General features: G+C 44.7%; 1 protein-coding gene across 1 annotated transcript in view; it reads right to left on the bottom strand.

Annotated features, from left to right (window-relative positions):
* LOC118364656 (microtubule-associated serine/threonine-protein kinase 1-like) overlaps positions 1-15,852 on the bottom strand; it is a 70,850-nt gene that overhangs the window by 52,903 nt on the left and 2,095 nt on the right. The window contains exon 2 of the mRNA XM_052491283.1: positions 3,297-3,325. Coding sequence (XP_052347243.1) covers positions 3,297-3,325 — 29 coding nt within the window. The remainder of the gene's footprint in view (positions 1-3,296; positions 3,326-15,852) is intronic.

Genomic DNA, 15,852 nt, shown 5'->3' with positions numbered 1-15,852 from the left:
GTCACCTTTCATTTGAGTCACTGATTAGTAAATACAATGTTAAGCCTCAAATAATGCTACAGTCCTATCTTAGCTGGTACATAGAGGATATCCGTAGAAACACTGACACAGCAATCATCATAAACACTACTCTGAGCCACTCAACAGCCTCACTCAGCAGAACTGAGCAGAAATACAAAACCAGATGGACACACACACACACATACTCGGTGACCTTACAAGCACAAACACATCAGTCCCACTGTAAATGCTAACCACCTCCTCATGTACACTTAGCTGCTACACAAACACAGAGACGGAGAGAAACACCGATAGATGAGGTGATGGCGGGAGAGAGAGAAACACAGATAGATGAGGTGATGGAGGGAGAGAAACACAGATAGATGAGGTGATGAAGGGAGGGAGAGAAACACAGATAGATGAGGTGATGGACAGAGGGAGAGAAACACAGATAGATGAGGTGATGGAGGGAGAGAGAGAAACACAGATAGATGAGGTGATGAAGGGAGGGAGAGAAACACAGATAGATGAGGTGATGGACAGAGGGAGGGAAACACAGATAGATGAGGTGATGGAGGGAGGGAGAGAAACACAGATAGATGAGGTGATGGAGGGAGGGAGAGAAACACAGATAGATGAGGTGATGGAGGGAGGGAGAGAAACACAGATAGATGAGGGAGGGAGGGAGGGAAACACAGATAGATGAGGTGATGAAGGGAGGGAGAGAAACACAGATAGATGAGGTGATGGGGGAGGGAGAGAAACACAGATAGATGAGGTGATGAGAGAGGGAGAGAAACACAGATAGATGAGGTGATGGAGGGAGGAAACACAGATAGAAACACAGATAGATGAGGTGATGAAGGGAGAGAGAAACACAGATAGATGAGGTGATGGAGGGAGGGAGAGAAACACAGATAGATGAGGTGATGAAGGAGGGAGAGAAACACAGATAGATGAGGTGATGGGGAGGGAGAGAAACACAGATAGATGAGGGAGGGAGGGAGAGAAACACAGATAGATGAGGTGATGGAGGGAGGGAGAGAAACACAGATAGATGAGGTGATGGAGGGAGGGAGAGAAACACAGATAGATGAGGTGATGAAGGGAGGGAGAGAAACACAGATAGATGAGGTGATGGAGAGAGGGAGAGAAACACAGATAGATGAGGTGATGGAGGGAGGGACAGAAACACAGATAGATGAGGTGATGGAGGGAGGGAGAGAAACACAGATGAGGTGATGAAGGGAGGGAGAGAAACACAGATAGATGAGGTGATGGAGAGAGGGAGAGAAACACAGATAGATGAGGTGATGGAGGGAGGGAGAGAAACACAGATAGATGAGGTGATGGAGGGAGGGACAGAAACACAGATAGATGAGGTGATGGAGGGAGGGAGAGAAACACAGATGAGGTGATGAAGGGAGGGAGAGAAACACAGATAGATGAGGTGATGGAGAGAGGGAGAGAAACACAGATAGATGAGGTGATGGAGGGAGGGACAGAAACACAGATAGATGAGGTGATGGAGAGAGGGAGAGAAACACAGATAGATGAGGTGATGGAGGGAGGGAGAGAAACACAGATAGATGAGGTGATGGAGGGAGGGAGAGAAACACAGATAGATGAGGTGATGAAGGGAGGGAGAGAAACACAGATAGATGAGGTTATGGAGGGAGGGAGGGATTAGAGGATAAAACAAAAGGGAGTACAGGGAACAAAATCACGTATTACAAAGACAGAATTTCCCATCCCTCAGGACACACTGACCTATTTAACAGTGCCCTTTGTTTTATATTGTACCTTTTGGTGCCTCGGAACATGTTGCTTGCGTAGGGAGGGTAGCTTAGCGTAATGCTAAACAACGAGAGCAGTTGAGAAGTGAGAGTCAGGAAGCACCAGGGTCCCTTGAAAATGTTGTCGCAAACGCTCTCTCAACCTTTAGATGTGCACCGGTGTCTGAGTGATGTGGCGGTGGACAAACGACAGTAAAGGAGAGAGGGAGAGAGAGGCTGTCTTTGGTTTTAAATAGGAACAAAAAAGCAGACAGGGTATTGCGGATCGTGTCTCAAGGGTAAGGGTCGTGGCAAGGAAAGGGCTTACCAAGAAAAACTTTCAAAAGGACTAATTTGAGACAGAAAGAAGTTGGGGGGGGTAATGTCATAAGAATGCGCTCTCTCTCTCTCACTGTGTGTGTACTTGAGGGGGAAATCTGTGTGAAAATCTTTTTACTTGAGGCTACTGTAAATATGAATGAGTGAAAAGAGAGCGAGGGAAGAAGGGATGATGAATTCATAATCCTAGGGATGAGGAGAAGACACTTAAAGAAGTCCAGAGCGTGTTAAGTGAAGCTGATGCTCGTGGTGGTAGAGATGTGTGTGTTTATCTGCAATATGTGTGTATACAAGCGGACGTTTCTTACATAACAAAAACCAGATTAGATTAGATATGAGCACATCCATTCCGTAATTCATCCAAGCAAATCTAAAACCTCAACAGTGCTGATAAATACAAGCCTACTGAGAACAATAGAGGAGACACCCCATCCAGATGAATAGATCAAGGCAGTAGATGAATGTGAGGCCTACTCCAGTGAGCTCATCTATAATGGATGATATGGATGATACTGGTCTAAGGGGAGGGAGGCCTAGAATGGGAACCAGACTGAGACAGAATGAACCCAGATGGTACATCTCTGGAGGAGAGCATAGAGTTGATGACTAAATGGGGGACAAAATTAACACAAGCGTGCGTGCGCACACACACACACACACACACACACAATTTGATAGAATGATGAAAGCTTCATCTACCACATTATTAACATATTGTAACATTTCATTAACACAATCAATTATGTCAGCCATATCTTTGTCTTGCTGACACAGACAATAACACACTGGAGCTGTTTCCTTACCACACACAAGCTAGGGTATGAGAAGGGTGAGCGAGAGAGAGAGCGAGAGACAGACAAAGACGGAGGAGGAAGTGTTTCAGCACCATGGAAAGCGATCAGACGCAGAGCGCTGTCTACCCAGACAGATGGCAGGATTGCCTCCTCCATTCATTCTAATTCCCCTCTAAGTACCTCTAAAGTATCCTCAAAACCTCAATAGGGTGTTGAAATGCTAATCATGTCTCAACAGGGATTCAACAGGGAGGAAATCTTCCAACCAGGACAGTAGAGCCCTCTGCTGATAAAAGAGTTGTTGTTTCCAAACACACACTTCCCCTGGCTCGGGGTGTGTTTCTTAGGGAGTGCCCAGTTGGCCAGGAGGGAGGGAGGATGTACTAACCTGCTGTTCTTGCGGGGCAGTGGCAGATCCTTCTGGAAGAAAGGCAGAAAAAGAGAGGACAACAGAGATCAGGTACTGGTAACATTAGAGGGATTCACAGGTTACGAGATGGTTAGAAGCAGAGAAACAGACATCAACTACGTCACCTCACCACATTAGTACATAAGCTAAGCAATGGAGTGTTATGATATGACACCTCCCTTCAGTCTCTTAGTCCACTTGGACCTCGCCTCTGCTATAAAGACTCACATATACAGGACATTAATCTTTATTTATTTATTATTTATTTCACCTTTATTTAACCAGGTAAGCTAGTTGAGAACAAGTTCTCATTTACAACTGCGACCTGGCCAAGACAAAGAAACACAGAGTTACACATGGAATAAACAAGTGTACAGTCAATAACACAATAGAAAAAAAAGAATGTCTATATACAGTGTGTGCAAATGGCATGAGGAGGTAAGGCAATAAATATGCCATAGTAGCAAAGTAATTACAATTTAGCAGATTAACACTGGAGTGATAGATGAGTAGATGATGATGAGCAGATGATGGTGTGTAAGTAGTGATACTGGTGTGCAAAAGAGCAGCAAAGTAATTAAAAACAATATGGGGATGAGGTAGGTAGATTGGGTGGGCTATTTACAGATGGACTATGTACAGCTGCAGCGATCGGTTAGCTGCTCAGATAGCTGATGTTTAAAGTTAGTGAGGGAACGAATTTTGCAATTATTGTGACCAGTGAGCTGAGATAAGGCGGAGCTTTACCTAGCATAGACTTATAGATGACCTGGAGCCAGTGGGTCTGGCGACGAATATGTAGCGAGGGCCAGCCGACTAGAGCATACAGGTCGCAGTGGTGGGTGGCTTTGGTAACAAAACGGATGGCACTGTGATAGACTGCATCCAATATGCTGAGTAGAGTATTGGAAGCTATTTTGTAGATGACATCGCCAAAGTCGAGGGTCGGTAGGATAGTAAGTTTTACTAGGGTAATTTTTGCGACGTGGGTGAAGGAGTCTTTTTGCGAAATAGAAAGCCGATTCTAGATTGGATTTTGGATTGGAGATGTTTGATATGAGTCTAAAAGGAGAGTTTACAGTCTAGCCAGATGGGCAGCAAACGGTTGAAAAGCATGCATTTGGTTTTGCTAGCGTTTAAGAGCAGTTGGAGGCCACAGAAGGAGTGTTGTATGGCATTGAAGCTCGTTTAGATGTTAGTTAACACAGTGTCCAAAGAAGGAGCAGATGTATACAGAATGGTGTCGTCTGCGTAGAGGTGGATCAGGGAATCACCCGCAGCAAGAGCGACATCGTTGATATATACAGAGAAAAGAGTCGGCCCAATAATTGAACCCTGTGGTACCCCCATAGAGACTGCCAGAGGTTCGGACAACATATATATACAGTACATGGTATTCTGTGTGTCTTTGTTTGTGAATTCCGTTGAGGGAGAGATACCAGGAAACAGCAGAACAGAGAGGATGGGTAAGTGCATTATGTGCTTGTATATGTGAGTGTGTGCTTCAGTAATGTGGACCAGTGCTTTGAAGTGGACCAACGCTCTCGCTATCTCTCCCTCTCTGTCTCTCTCTTTCTCTTTCTGTGTTCCCCCAGCAGAAAAGAACACTGTGTCCACCCCCCTATCTCTCCCCTGGGTCCCTGATGGACACAGAACACTGTGCTGGAACAGCAGCAAACGCTGAGAAGTGCCAAATCCTACACCAGCCCAGCCTGGCTATTTGAAATGCTTCTAACTGAGACACTGGTTTAGTTTCCCTGACACTGTTTTAGCATTTGTGGCAAAAGTCCCATTCAAGTCATGGTACCGATATTTGGACATGCGCAAAAAATGCTAATATTGGTACCATGACTTGAATGGGATTTGTGCCACAAATGCTAAAACATTAGCATTTGGAAACAATGCCAGGAAAATAAAACTAATGCATGGATTGCTGTCATACCTTGTCTATAGACTGCTTACAGGGAAACCAATGTGCCATTTTGTAATTTGGGATGAACTATCCCTTTAAGCTCTGTAGTGCCTAGAACTTCAGCCTCAACTAGAGCCTGATTCCGCTTCTGTCTGTGTCCCTGACTGCTTACATCTTACACACACATTCACTGCAGCAGACTCCCACTCTCTCCAGACATACATGTAGAACATGAAAGAGATAGAGAAATTGCAAATTGACCAAGAGGTACTGCAAAATAAATCAGGAGAGAGGAGCCAAGAGAGACACTGAGCCCATTTCCCAGGTGTGTGTTGTGTATAGCATTAATTAATGCATTAGCCACTCCACATCCACTCCTGTCAACGAGGGGCGACTCCGTCAAGATGTCATTAGCATTGACTGACAGGCAACCAGTGACAATTAATACAATATTTGGTTAATCTTGAGCTAAAGTGTACCTGATTGTTTGAGAGAGAGAGAGAGAGAGAGAGAGAGAGAGAGAGAGAGAGAGAGAGAGAGAGAGAGAGAGAGAGAGAGAGAGAGAGAGAGAGAGAGAGAGAGAGAGAGAGAGAGAGAGAGAGAGAGAGAGAGAGAGTGTGTGTGTGCTTACATGTAGACTATAAGCTATTAGGGCTGGGAATTTCCAGGGAATTCACAATATGATATTATCACAATATTTAGGAGCTGATACGATATGTATTGCGATTGTCATGATTTTATATTGCGATTCAATGTTCGGAACATATTGCTCACTATATGTCTGCTGCAGAGAGAGAGAGATCATAAGAAAATTAGTTGTGATCAGAAATAAAAGTGCTGAAGACTTGTTGGTTCACTTTTTAAAAGGAAGATGGAGAACAAGCTACAGGATGAAAAATACCGGCGTTTTGGCGCAGGTACAGCCGACTTGCGCTAGCTACAATTATTTTGATAATTTTCTATTATTACAAATCAATACTTAATATCATCCAAAAATAATGTTGCGATATGTAACTGTATACATTTTTTCCCCATCACTATAGGAAATAGACTGAATCATGTGTGCGTGTGATCCTCTTCATAAGGTTCTCCCTCTGGAACAACTAGAGAAACCCTCTCCACAGTGTGTGCTTGTCTAGTGGAATGTCTTTGACAAACCTCCCACATAGCAAATCAAATCTAATCAAATTGTATTTGTCACATACACATGGTTAGCAGATGTTAATGCGAGTGTAGCGAAATGCTTGTGCTTCTAGTTCCGACAATGCAGTGATAACCAACAAGTAATCTAACTAACAATTCCAAAACTACTGTCTTATACACAGTGTAAGAATATAAAGAATATGTACATAAGGATATATGAATGAGTGATGGTACAGGGCAGCATACAGTAGATGGTATCGAGTACAGTATATACATATGAGATGAGTATGTAGACAAAGTAAACAAAGTGGCATAGTTAAAGTGGCTAGTGATACATGCATTACATAAGGATGCAGTCGATAATATAGAGTACAGTATATACGTATGCATATGAGATGAATAATGTAGGGTAAGTAACATTATATAAGGTAGCATTGTTTAAAGTGGCTAGTGATATATTTACATAATTTCCCATCAATTCCCATTATTAAAGTGGCTGGAGTTGGGTCAGTGTCAATGTCAGTGTGTTGGCAGCAGCCACTCAATGTTAGTGGTGGCTGTTTAACAGTCTGATGGCCTTGAGATAGAAGCTGTTTTTCAGTCTCTCTGTCCCAGCTTTGATGCACCTGTACTGACCTCGCCTTCTGGATGATAGCGGGTGAACAGGCAGTGGTTCGGTGGTTGATGTCCTTGATGATCTTTATGGCCTTCCTGTAACATCGGGTGGTGTAGGTGTCCTGGAGGGCAGGTAGTTTGCCACCGGTGATGCGTTGTGCAGACCTCACTACCCTCTGGAGAGCCTTACGGTTGAGGGCGGAGCAGTTGCCGTACCAGGCGGTGATACAGCCCGCCAGGATGCTCTCGATTGTGCATCTGTAGAAGTTTGTGAGTGCTTTTGGTGACAAGCCGAATTTCTTCAGCCTCCTGAGGTTGAAGAGGCGCTGCTGCGCCTTCTTCACGACGCTGTCAGTGTGAGTGGACCAATTCAGTTTGTCTGTGATGTGTATGCCGAGGAACTTAAAACTTGCTACCCTCTCCACTACTGTTCCATCGATGTGGATAGGGGGGTGTTCCCTCTGCTGTTTCCTGAAGTCCACAATCATCTCCTTAGTTGTGTTGACGTTGAGTGTGAGGTTATTTTCCTGACACCACACTCCGAGGGCCCTCACCTCCTCCCTGTAGGCCGTCTCGTTGTTGTTGGTAATCAAGCCTACCACTGTTGTGTCGTCCGCAAACTTGATGATTGAGTTGGAGGTGTGCGTGGCCACGCAGTCGTGGGTGAACAGGGAGTACAGGAGAGGGCTCAGAATGCACCCTTGGGGGCCCCGTGTTGAGGATCAGCGGGGAGGAGATGTTGTTGCCTACCCTCACCACCTGGGGCGGCCCGTCAGGAAGTCCAGTACCCAGTTGCACAGGGCGGGGTCGAGACCCAGGGTCTCGAGCTTGATGACGAGCTTGGAGGGTACTATGGTGTTGAATGCCGAGCTGTAGTCGATGAACAGCATTCTCACATAGTTATTCCTCTTATCCAGGTGGGTTAGGGCAGTGTGCAGTGTGGTTGAGATTGCATCGTTTGTGGACCTATTTGGGCGGTAAGCAAATTGGAGTGGGTCTAGGGTGTCAGGTAGGGTGGAGGTGATATGGTCCTTGACTAGTCTCTCAAAGCACTTCATGATGACGGAAGTGAGTGCTACGGGGCGGTAGTCATTTAGCTCAGTTACCTTAGCTTTCTTGGGAACAGGAACAACGGTGGCCCTCTTGAAGCATGTGAGAACAGCAGACTGGTATAGGGATTGATTGAATATGTCCTTAAACACACCGGCCAGCTGGTCTGCGCATGCTCTGAGGGCGCGGCTGGGGATGCCGTCTGGGCCTGCAGCCTTGCGAGGGTTAACACGTTTAAATGTCTTACTCACCTCGGCTGCAGTGAAGGAGAGACCGCATGTTTTCGTTGCAGGCCGTGTCAGTGGCACTGTATTGTCCTCAAAGCGGGCAAAAAAGTTATTTAGTCTGCCTGGGAGCAAGACATCCTGGTCCGTGACTGGGCTGGGTTTCTTCTAGTAGTCCGTGATTGACTGTAGACCCTGCCACATGCCTCTTGTGTCTGAGCCGTTGAATTGAGATTCTACTTTGTCTCTGTACTGACGCTTAGCTTGTTTAATAGCCTTGCGGAGGGAATAGCTGCATTGTTTATATTCGGTCATGTTACCAGACACCTTGCCCTGATTAAAAGCAGTGGTTCGCGCTTTCAGTTTCACGCGAATGCTGCCATCAATCCACGGTTTCTGGTTAGGGAATGTTTTTATCGTTGCTATGGGAACGACATCTTCAACGCACGTTCTAATGAACTTGCACACCGAATCAGCGTATTCGTCAATATTTTTATCTGACGCAATACGAAACATGTCCCAGTCCACGTGATGGAAGCAGTCTTGGAGTGTGGAGTCAGCTTGGTCGGACCAGCGTTGGACAGACCTCAGCGTGGGAGCCTCTTGTTTAAGTTTCTGTCTGTAGGCAGGGATCAACAAAATGGAGTCGTGGTCAGCTTTTCCGAAAGGGGGGCGGGGCGGGGCCTTATATGCGTCGCAGAATACCACACTCAGTTACCTTGAAGTGTCAAATGGAACACTCCACAGATTTAGTCTTACCCCGGAGAGAGATGGTAAAAGCTATGAATGCTTGGGAGAGAAGGAAGTAAGACCTTGATTGAGGAGTGAATATGAAATAAATCATTTTGGATCAAAAGAGAAGTGACCTCACCATTGTAAGGTCAGATTCTCACATGAGTTTTACACCCAGCACAAGCCGAAGGTCATCGATAGTTGTTGGTGTATATTAAGCTCCCCCCATGGGTTTACGTGTTAATAGAAACAAATCCCTCTTTACAAGGACAACCGAATATTCAACCTATTGATTCCTCCTCACTCCTCCTCCATTGGTCAGACTAATTGATCCTGAGCCATCAGAGCTCTGTACATTACTTGAAAGTGTGGATTGAGGGAAGACAGTGTAGGGAAAGACTGGTGATGGGGAAGGTGTATGAACATATCTCAGACACAACATCATAACGATATCTGGCTCGTACCCGTCATACTACACATACCAGTAAATCACTTTATAATTGCCACTTTAAGAGCTGTGGCATAGATCCATATTGAGTCTATGCCTGTACTGAAATTCACTTTCAATAGATACTCTCCATTGTGCATACTTTTTCATCCAGGTCATGTAACCTCTCATAACATGATTATGAAGAGAACATCTAGTTCGCTTTGACACACAAGGAGTGGAAATCTTTTTATGCTACAAGTGCAGACTAGTTAGAGTAAGAAAGAATGAAGAGAAAACCTTCCGAATATAGAGGTATGAAACCAAAGGAACTAAGCAGGATGCTATATAGGTGCAGGATTCTATATATGTGCCCTTTGGTTTCCATTGGGGGGTCGATTATTGTTCCCATGACCGTTGGTGGTGTGAGTACCTATGCGTTGGTGCAGCTGTTATGCTGCGTGCTTTATATATTGTGTATCACGGGCAGAGGTGTGGACTCGAGTCACATGACATGGACTCGCGTCAGACTCGAGTCACAAATATGACGACTTGCAATTCGACTTTGACTTTAACACCAATAACTTGTGACTTATCTTGGACTTAAGCCTTATGATTTGACCTGACTTGATACCCTCCCCAAGATCAGATATTAAAAATGATGCTATTATAAAAGTGTGCAGCGCATCAACTCTTCATTTAACAGATTACCGTTTGAATCGGACAATAACCGATCAAATTGTGCCAGCTGAGAAAAAGTTGTGCATGGCAGTGCAGAGGAACGTCGTCGGGTGAATTCAGATGGAGCCCTTGGAAAGATGATACCCCAAATTGTTATTTTCGGATATAAAGACAACGCTGTATCAACAAAAAATGGATTGCAACTTACAAAACATGCTGGAAGGAAATTACAGACAGAGGCGCAACAACTTCCAACTTTGTTCGACATTTGAAGATGCACAAAGAATGGTAAGTGCTGGCTAATATATATATTGTATTACTTTACTAGTGTATCATGTAGGCTAACGTGACGTTAAATCAATGATCCTCCACACAGTCAGTCAGTGCAGGAACGTGATCATTGCACCCAAGATTGTGCTACAACTGGTTAGGCAGTTGGTAGCCTAAATCCTGCCTGATGTCACTGCTGTTCCTAGAACCATTGATATACATTAGCCTACTGTAACCACACAGAGAGAGAGAGAATGTGTGTGTGTGTGTGTGTGTGTGTGTGTGTGTGTGTGTGTGTGTGTGTGTGTGTGTGTGTGTGTGTGTGTGTGTGTGTGTGTGTGTGTGTGTGTGTGTGTGTGTGTGTGTGTGTGTGTGTGTGTGTGTGTGTGTTAAGGTTGGGCGATCGTGTACAAGCCTACATTGCCCAATTGCGCCCCATTGCGATCCTCGATAGTCGATCACTATTGGCGGGGTTCTTCTCATGGCTACCCATGTATTTCCATGGAAATGTAATGTTTATTTGGAAAGTAATAAATATATATATATTTTTTAAAAGCATTCATGATTTGAGTAAATGTAATATACTAACTATTACTCTTGTTAAAATATGAAATGGTATTACATTTGGTGAAGAGCACATTATGACTTGTTTTGGACTCGAAACTCAAAGTTTAGGACTTGAGACTTGACTTGATGCTTGACTGTCTTGACTTGGGACTTGAGTGCTAAGACTTGAGACTTATTTGTGACTTGTAAACAATGTCTTGGTCCCACCTCTGATTACGGGTATTGTTCCGTGTCGTTCAAAGAGGTTTACCCTCGCTCTTTTGTTTGGGTACAGCCCAGTGTTTTTGTATACGTGTTTGTTTTGGGTGTAATAAAAACCCCTATTGTGTATTCCTGCGCCTGTCTCCAAAATCCTTTATACCAGCGTGACAATTGCAAACTTCAGAAGCCTTTTAAAATGTCAAATACACTACAAGTTTTAAATATCCTGCATTGTAGGAAGGAATCAGCACCATGGACAGGGCCCTACATTGGAGGAAGGAATCAGCACCATGGACAGGGCCCCACCTTGGAGGTAGGAATCAGCACCGTGGACAGGGCCCTACTTTGGAGGAAGGAATCAGCACCATGGACATGGACCTTGGAGGGAGGAATCAACACCATGGACAGGGCCCTACCTTGGAGGAAGGAATCAGCACCATGGACAGGCCCTACCTTGGAGGAAGGAAACTGGACCATGGACCGGGGATACTTAGGAGGAGGTCACTCCACAGAGCCAACTCAGGAGTGGGATATGGAAGAGGGATATAGTAAAGGGATTCAGGAAAGCGTATAGGTTCAAAAAGACCAAATGAGTTCAGGAGAGGAGATTAGCTGTTTGAGGGCCAATGTATCCAATCAGCTCATATATGATGGAATAACATCGGGTCTGGAGAGTGGTCTGACAAAATGTGCCTCCCCTCCTGACTATTCTTTTGCTTTAGATTTGCATCAGAATGTCAGATAATGTACGTTATAATGTCATGTTTTCGAATAAGAAAAAATGCAATGAATAACGGTTACACTCTCAAACTTCCCTACAAACAACATGATTTTCATTATTGAACTAATATTTTAATGCTCTCTCACTTTGTCAGGCCATATGGGGAGAAACTCATGTCACACTGAAATCTAGACTTTATCAATGGCCAGACATTGTGTCATTGACGCGGTCAATCCAGGAAGCTGAGACTAATGGAAGGGATTGTAATTGAGTTTCCGCTTTCTGAATGTTAAACACAATAAAAGTGCAGTGACTGGCTGACGGTAGAGATTGGTGCTCTGAATCTGATGGATCTGGAGCGGATTGACAACAGATGGAGCTCTGACACAACCGTACCGTTCCCACTGACTGATCACAGATTTGAAAGCAAAACAATTATACTCCATATTTACCCCCTCTCCCTGACGAGGATGACTGCTCTTCCAGAAGGTTCTGCACTGTGGTTTAAGGAGTCTAAATCGCCCCTCTGAGACGCAACCACATTGGGATGTTTGTGACACAAATGACAAAACATACATCAAATGTCTATGAATATTCAAATAGACTTTATTGTCATGTGATTGCTGTGGTTGACAACATTACAGACAGAGTTCAGGATACTCGTGTACAGTACAGTATACTATGCTGTGGCCCAGGGGGAGGTGGAACTCCCAGTTACAAGTCACTGTTCCAACGGATACACCACACTATACTTGTGTATTCAGCCCAGAACAGAACATGGTGCGCTGGTGACCATTTCAACACGGGATGGTGCATCTCACGGGGTTATATCCTTTCAATAAGAATTCCTAATTAATAGAATACATGTGATTGTGATGTACAGCGCAGTCGGAAAGTATTCAGAACCCTTGACATTTTCCACATTTTGTTACCTTACAGCCTTATTCTAAAATGGATTAAATAGTTTCCCCCCCTCATCAATCTACACATAATTCCCCATAATGACAAAGCAAAAACAGGTTTTTAGAAATGTATGCAAAATTCTTAAAAAACAGAAATATCTCATTTACATACGTTTTCAGACCCTTTACTCAGTACTTGGTTGAAGCACCTTTGGCTGTGATTACAGCCTCAAGTCTTCTTGGGTATGATACTACAAGCTTGGCACACCTGTATTTGGGGAGTTTCTCCCATTCTTCTCTGCAGATCCTCTCAAGTTCTGTCAGGTTGGATGGGAAGCGTCACTGCACAGCTATTTTCAGGTCTCTCCAGAGATGCGCAATCGGTTTCAAGTCCGGGCTCTGGCTGGGTCACCCAAGGACATTCAGAGACTTGTCCCGGAGCCACTCCTGCGTTGTCTTGGCTGTTTGCTTAGGGTCGTTGTCCTGTTGGAAGGTGAACTTTCAACTCAGTCTGAGGTTCTGAGCGCTCTGGAGCAGGTTTTCATCAAAGATCTCTCTGTACTTTGCTCCGTTCATCTTTCCCTCGATCCTGACTAGTCTCCCAGTCCCTGCCGCTGAAAAATATCCCCACAGCATGATGCTGCCACCACCATGCTTCACCATAGGGATGGTGACATGTTTGCTCGACGTGACGCTTGGCATTCAGGCCAATGAGTTCAAGCTTGGTTTCATCAGACCAGAGAATCTTGTTTCTCATGGTCTGAGAGTCTTTTAGGTGCCTTCTGGCAAACTCCGAGTGGGCCGTCATGTGCCTTTTACTGAGGAGTGGCTTCCATCTGATCACTCTAACATGAAGGCCTGATTGGTGGAGTGCTGCAGAGATGGTTGTCCTTCTGGAAGGTTCTCCCATCTCCACAGAGGAATGCTGGAGCTCTGTCAGAGTGACCATCGGGTTCTTGGTCACCTCCCTGACCAAGGCCCTTCTCCCACGATTGCTCAGTTTGGCCGGGCGGCAAGCTCTAGGAAGAGTCTTGGTGGTTCCAAACGTCTTCCATTTAAGAACAATGGAGGCCACTATGTTCTTGGGGACCTTCAATGCTGCAGAAATGTTTTGGTACCCTTCCCCAGGTATGTGCCTCGACACAATCCTGTCTCAGAGCTCTACGGACAATTCCTTCGACCTCATGGCTTGGTTTTTGCTCTGACATTCACTGTCATCTGTGGGACCTTATATATACAGGTGTGTGCCTTTCCAAATCATGTCCAATCAATTGAATTTACCACAGCTGGACTCCACTCAAGATGTAGAAACATCTCAAGGATGATCAGTGGAAACAGGATGCACCTGAGCTCAATAATCGAGACTCATAAGCAAAGCGTCTGAATACTTACGTAAATAAGGTATCTGTTTTTTATATTTATACATTTGCATTATACATAGCTGTGCAGCAACGCTCTCCATCCAACCTGATAGAGCACACCAAATACAAGATTGTAGCGTTACACCCAAGAAAACTTTATGTTGTTATCGCTGCCAAAGGTGCTTCAACAAAGTACTGAGTACAGGGTATGAATACTTATGTAAATATGATATTTCTGTTTTTCATTTTTAATAAATGTGCAACCATTTCTAAAAACCTGTTTTTGCTTTGCCATTATGGGGTGTGTAGATTGTGTGTAGATTGATGAGGGGGGAAAAAAACATTTAAATGTGGAAAAAAATCAAGGGGTCTGAATACATTCTGAAAGCACTGTATATAGAACCTTCCACCCCCAGCTGGGATATGGATGCTGATGAAGACCTAATGGTCGAAATGTTATTGTAATAAAATCCCCTGGGAGCATGAGCAGCAGTGAACAGTGTTTTCCTTTCTATTAAACATAAATTCACCTAGAACTCCAGAACCTGCAAAAAGTACCTGAATGTACGTATGTTCTTCAGCTTTTGTACAACACCTCAATATCAGCAATATGGTGCTACTTTAATTATCTTCCCCCAGACCACTTCCTGGCAGTAATCTCTGTGAAGCTCTCTGATAATGAGATGGGCTTGCTAAGACACCAGCCAGCCATGAGGATCAGACAGAGGCAGGCAGAGAGTAATGCTGCTGCCGGACCCTGCCATGAGATAGGAGAAACAGCAGCACTAAAAATGGTCGTCTGACGTCATGCCCTTCAGCTCCTCTCTTCTGAGCCGGAGGAGAAATGGCCCTGGCTGTTATGAAACAGTACTGGCTGGGCTCCTTTCCCACAGCTACACCACCGCTGGCCCCATCATTTCGTGAACACACGAAGGACAATGGTGAGAAAGTCAGTCTGGGGAGCTGATCGGAACCTAGACAGGGGCCTGCTCATCACCTCAGTCAGTGTCAGTGATTGGCTCACCATTCCATGTCTGACAGATGGAGAGGGGCTGGAGAGGAGGGTGATGCTGTCATATGGAAGTGTCCTATCATCCCCAAGGGCTGGCACACCATCCTCAATACCCCACACATTATTCAAATCGGTCCTTCCCCTGAATGCTACTGTACATACTGTATATATATATATATATATATATATATATATATATATATATATATATGTGTGTGTGTGTGTGTGTGTGTGTGTGTGTGTGTGTGTGTGTGTGTGTGTGTGTGTGTGTGTGTGTGTGTGTGGAGGCTGGAGGGATAGTGTCTGGAGCAGATACAAAGAGTTTTTTTTATGTTAGTCATGTTGAAGCAGTGCATTATGGGGCTGACCCTTGACCTGCTCTCTGTGGGAGTGGGGTGTGTCACCATATGGCGCAGAGAGATGAGAGATGCGCCAGAAGGGGGATTTTAAACAGACACTAACGGTTGTGAGAGTGGCTGAGATGATGAGACTCCAGGGAGATGAGCTGTTGGATGTATCTGAAGGATGGTCATCCAGACACTATCCATCCTCATAAACACACAGAGAGACACACTGGTATACACACACATCTGCCTTATGCACATTCATGACTCATGCTTGTTGTTGAGACATGTAGATGTTTCTAGTTGTCACTAGTTTGCTTTGCCTTATGTTTTACTTCACGCACACATCCACTGTTTGTTTGCTGTTGCCAGT

Source organism: Oncorhynchus keta, chromosome 32 (genome assembly GCF_023373465.1).
Source record: "Oncorhynchus keta strain PuntledgeMale-10-30-2019 chromosome 32, Oket_V2, whole genome shotgun sequence".
In the NCBI taxonomy this organism is placed as follows: domain Eukaryota; kingdom Metazoa; phylum Chordata; class Actinopteri; order Salmoniformes; family Salmonidae; genus Oncorhynchus; species Oncorhynchus keta.
This window is presented reverse-complemented; position numbering and strand designations above follow the sequence as displayed.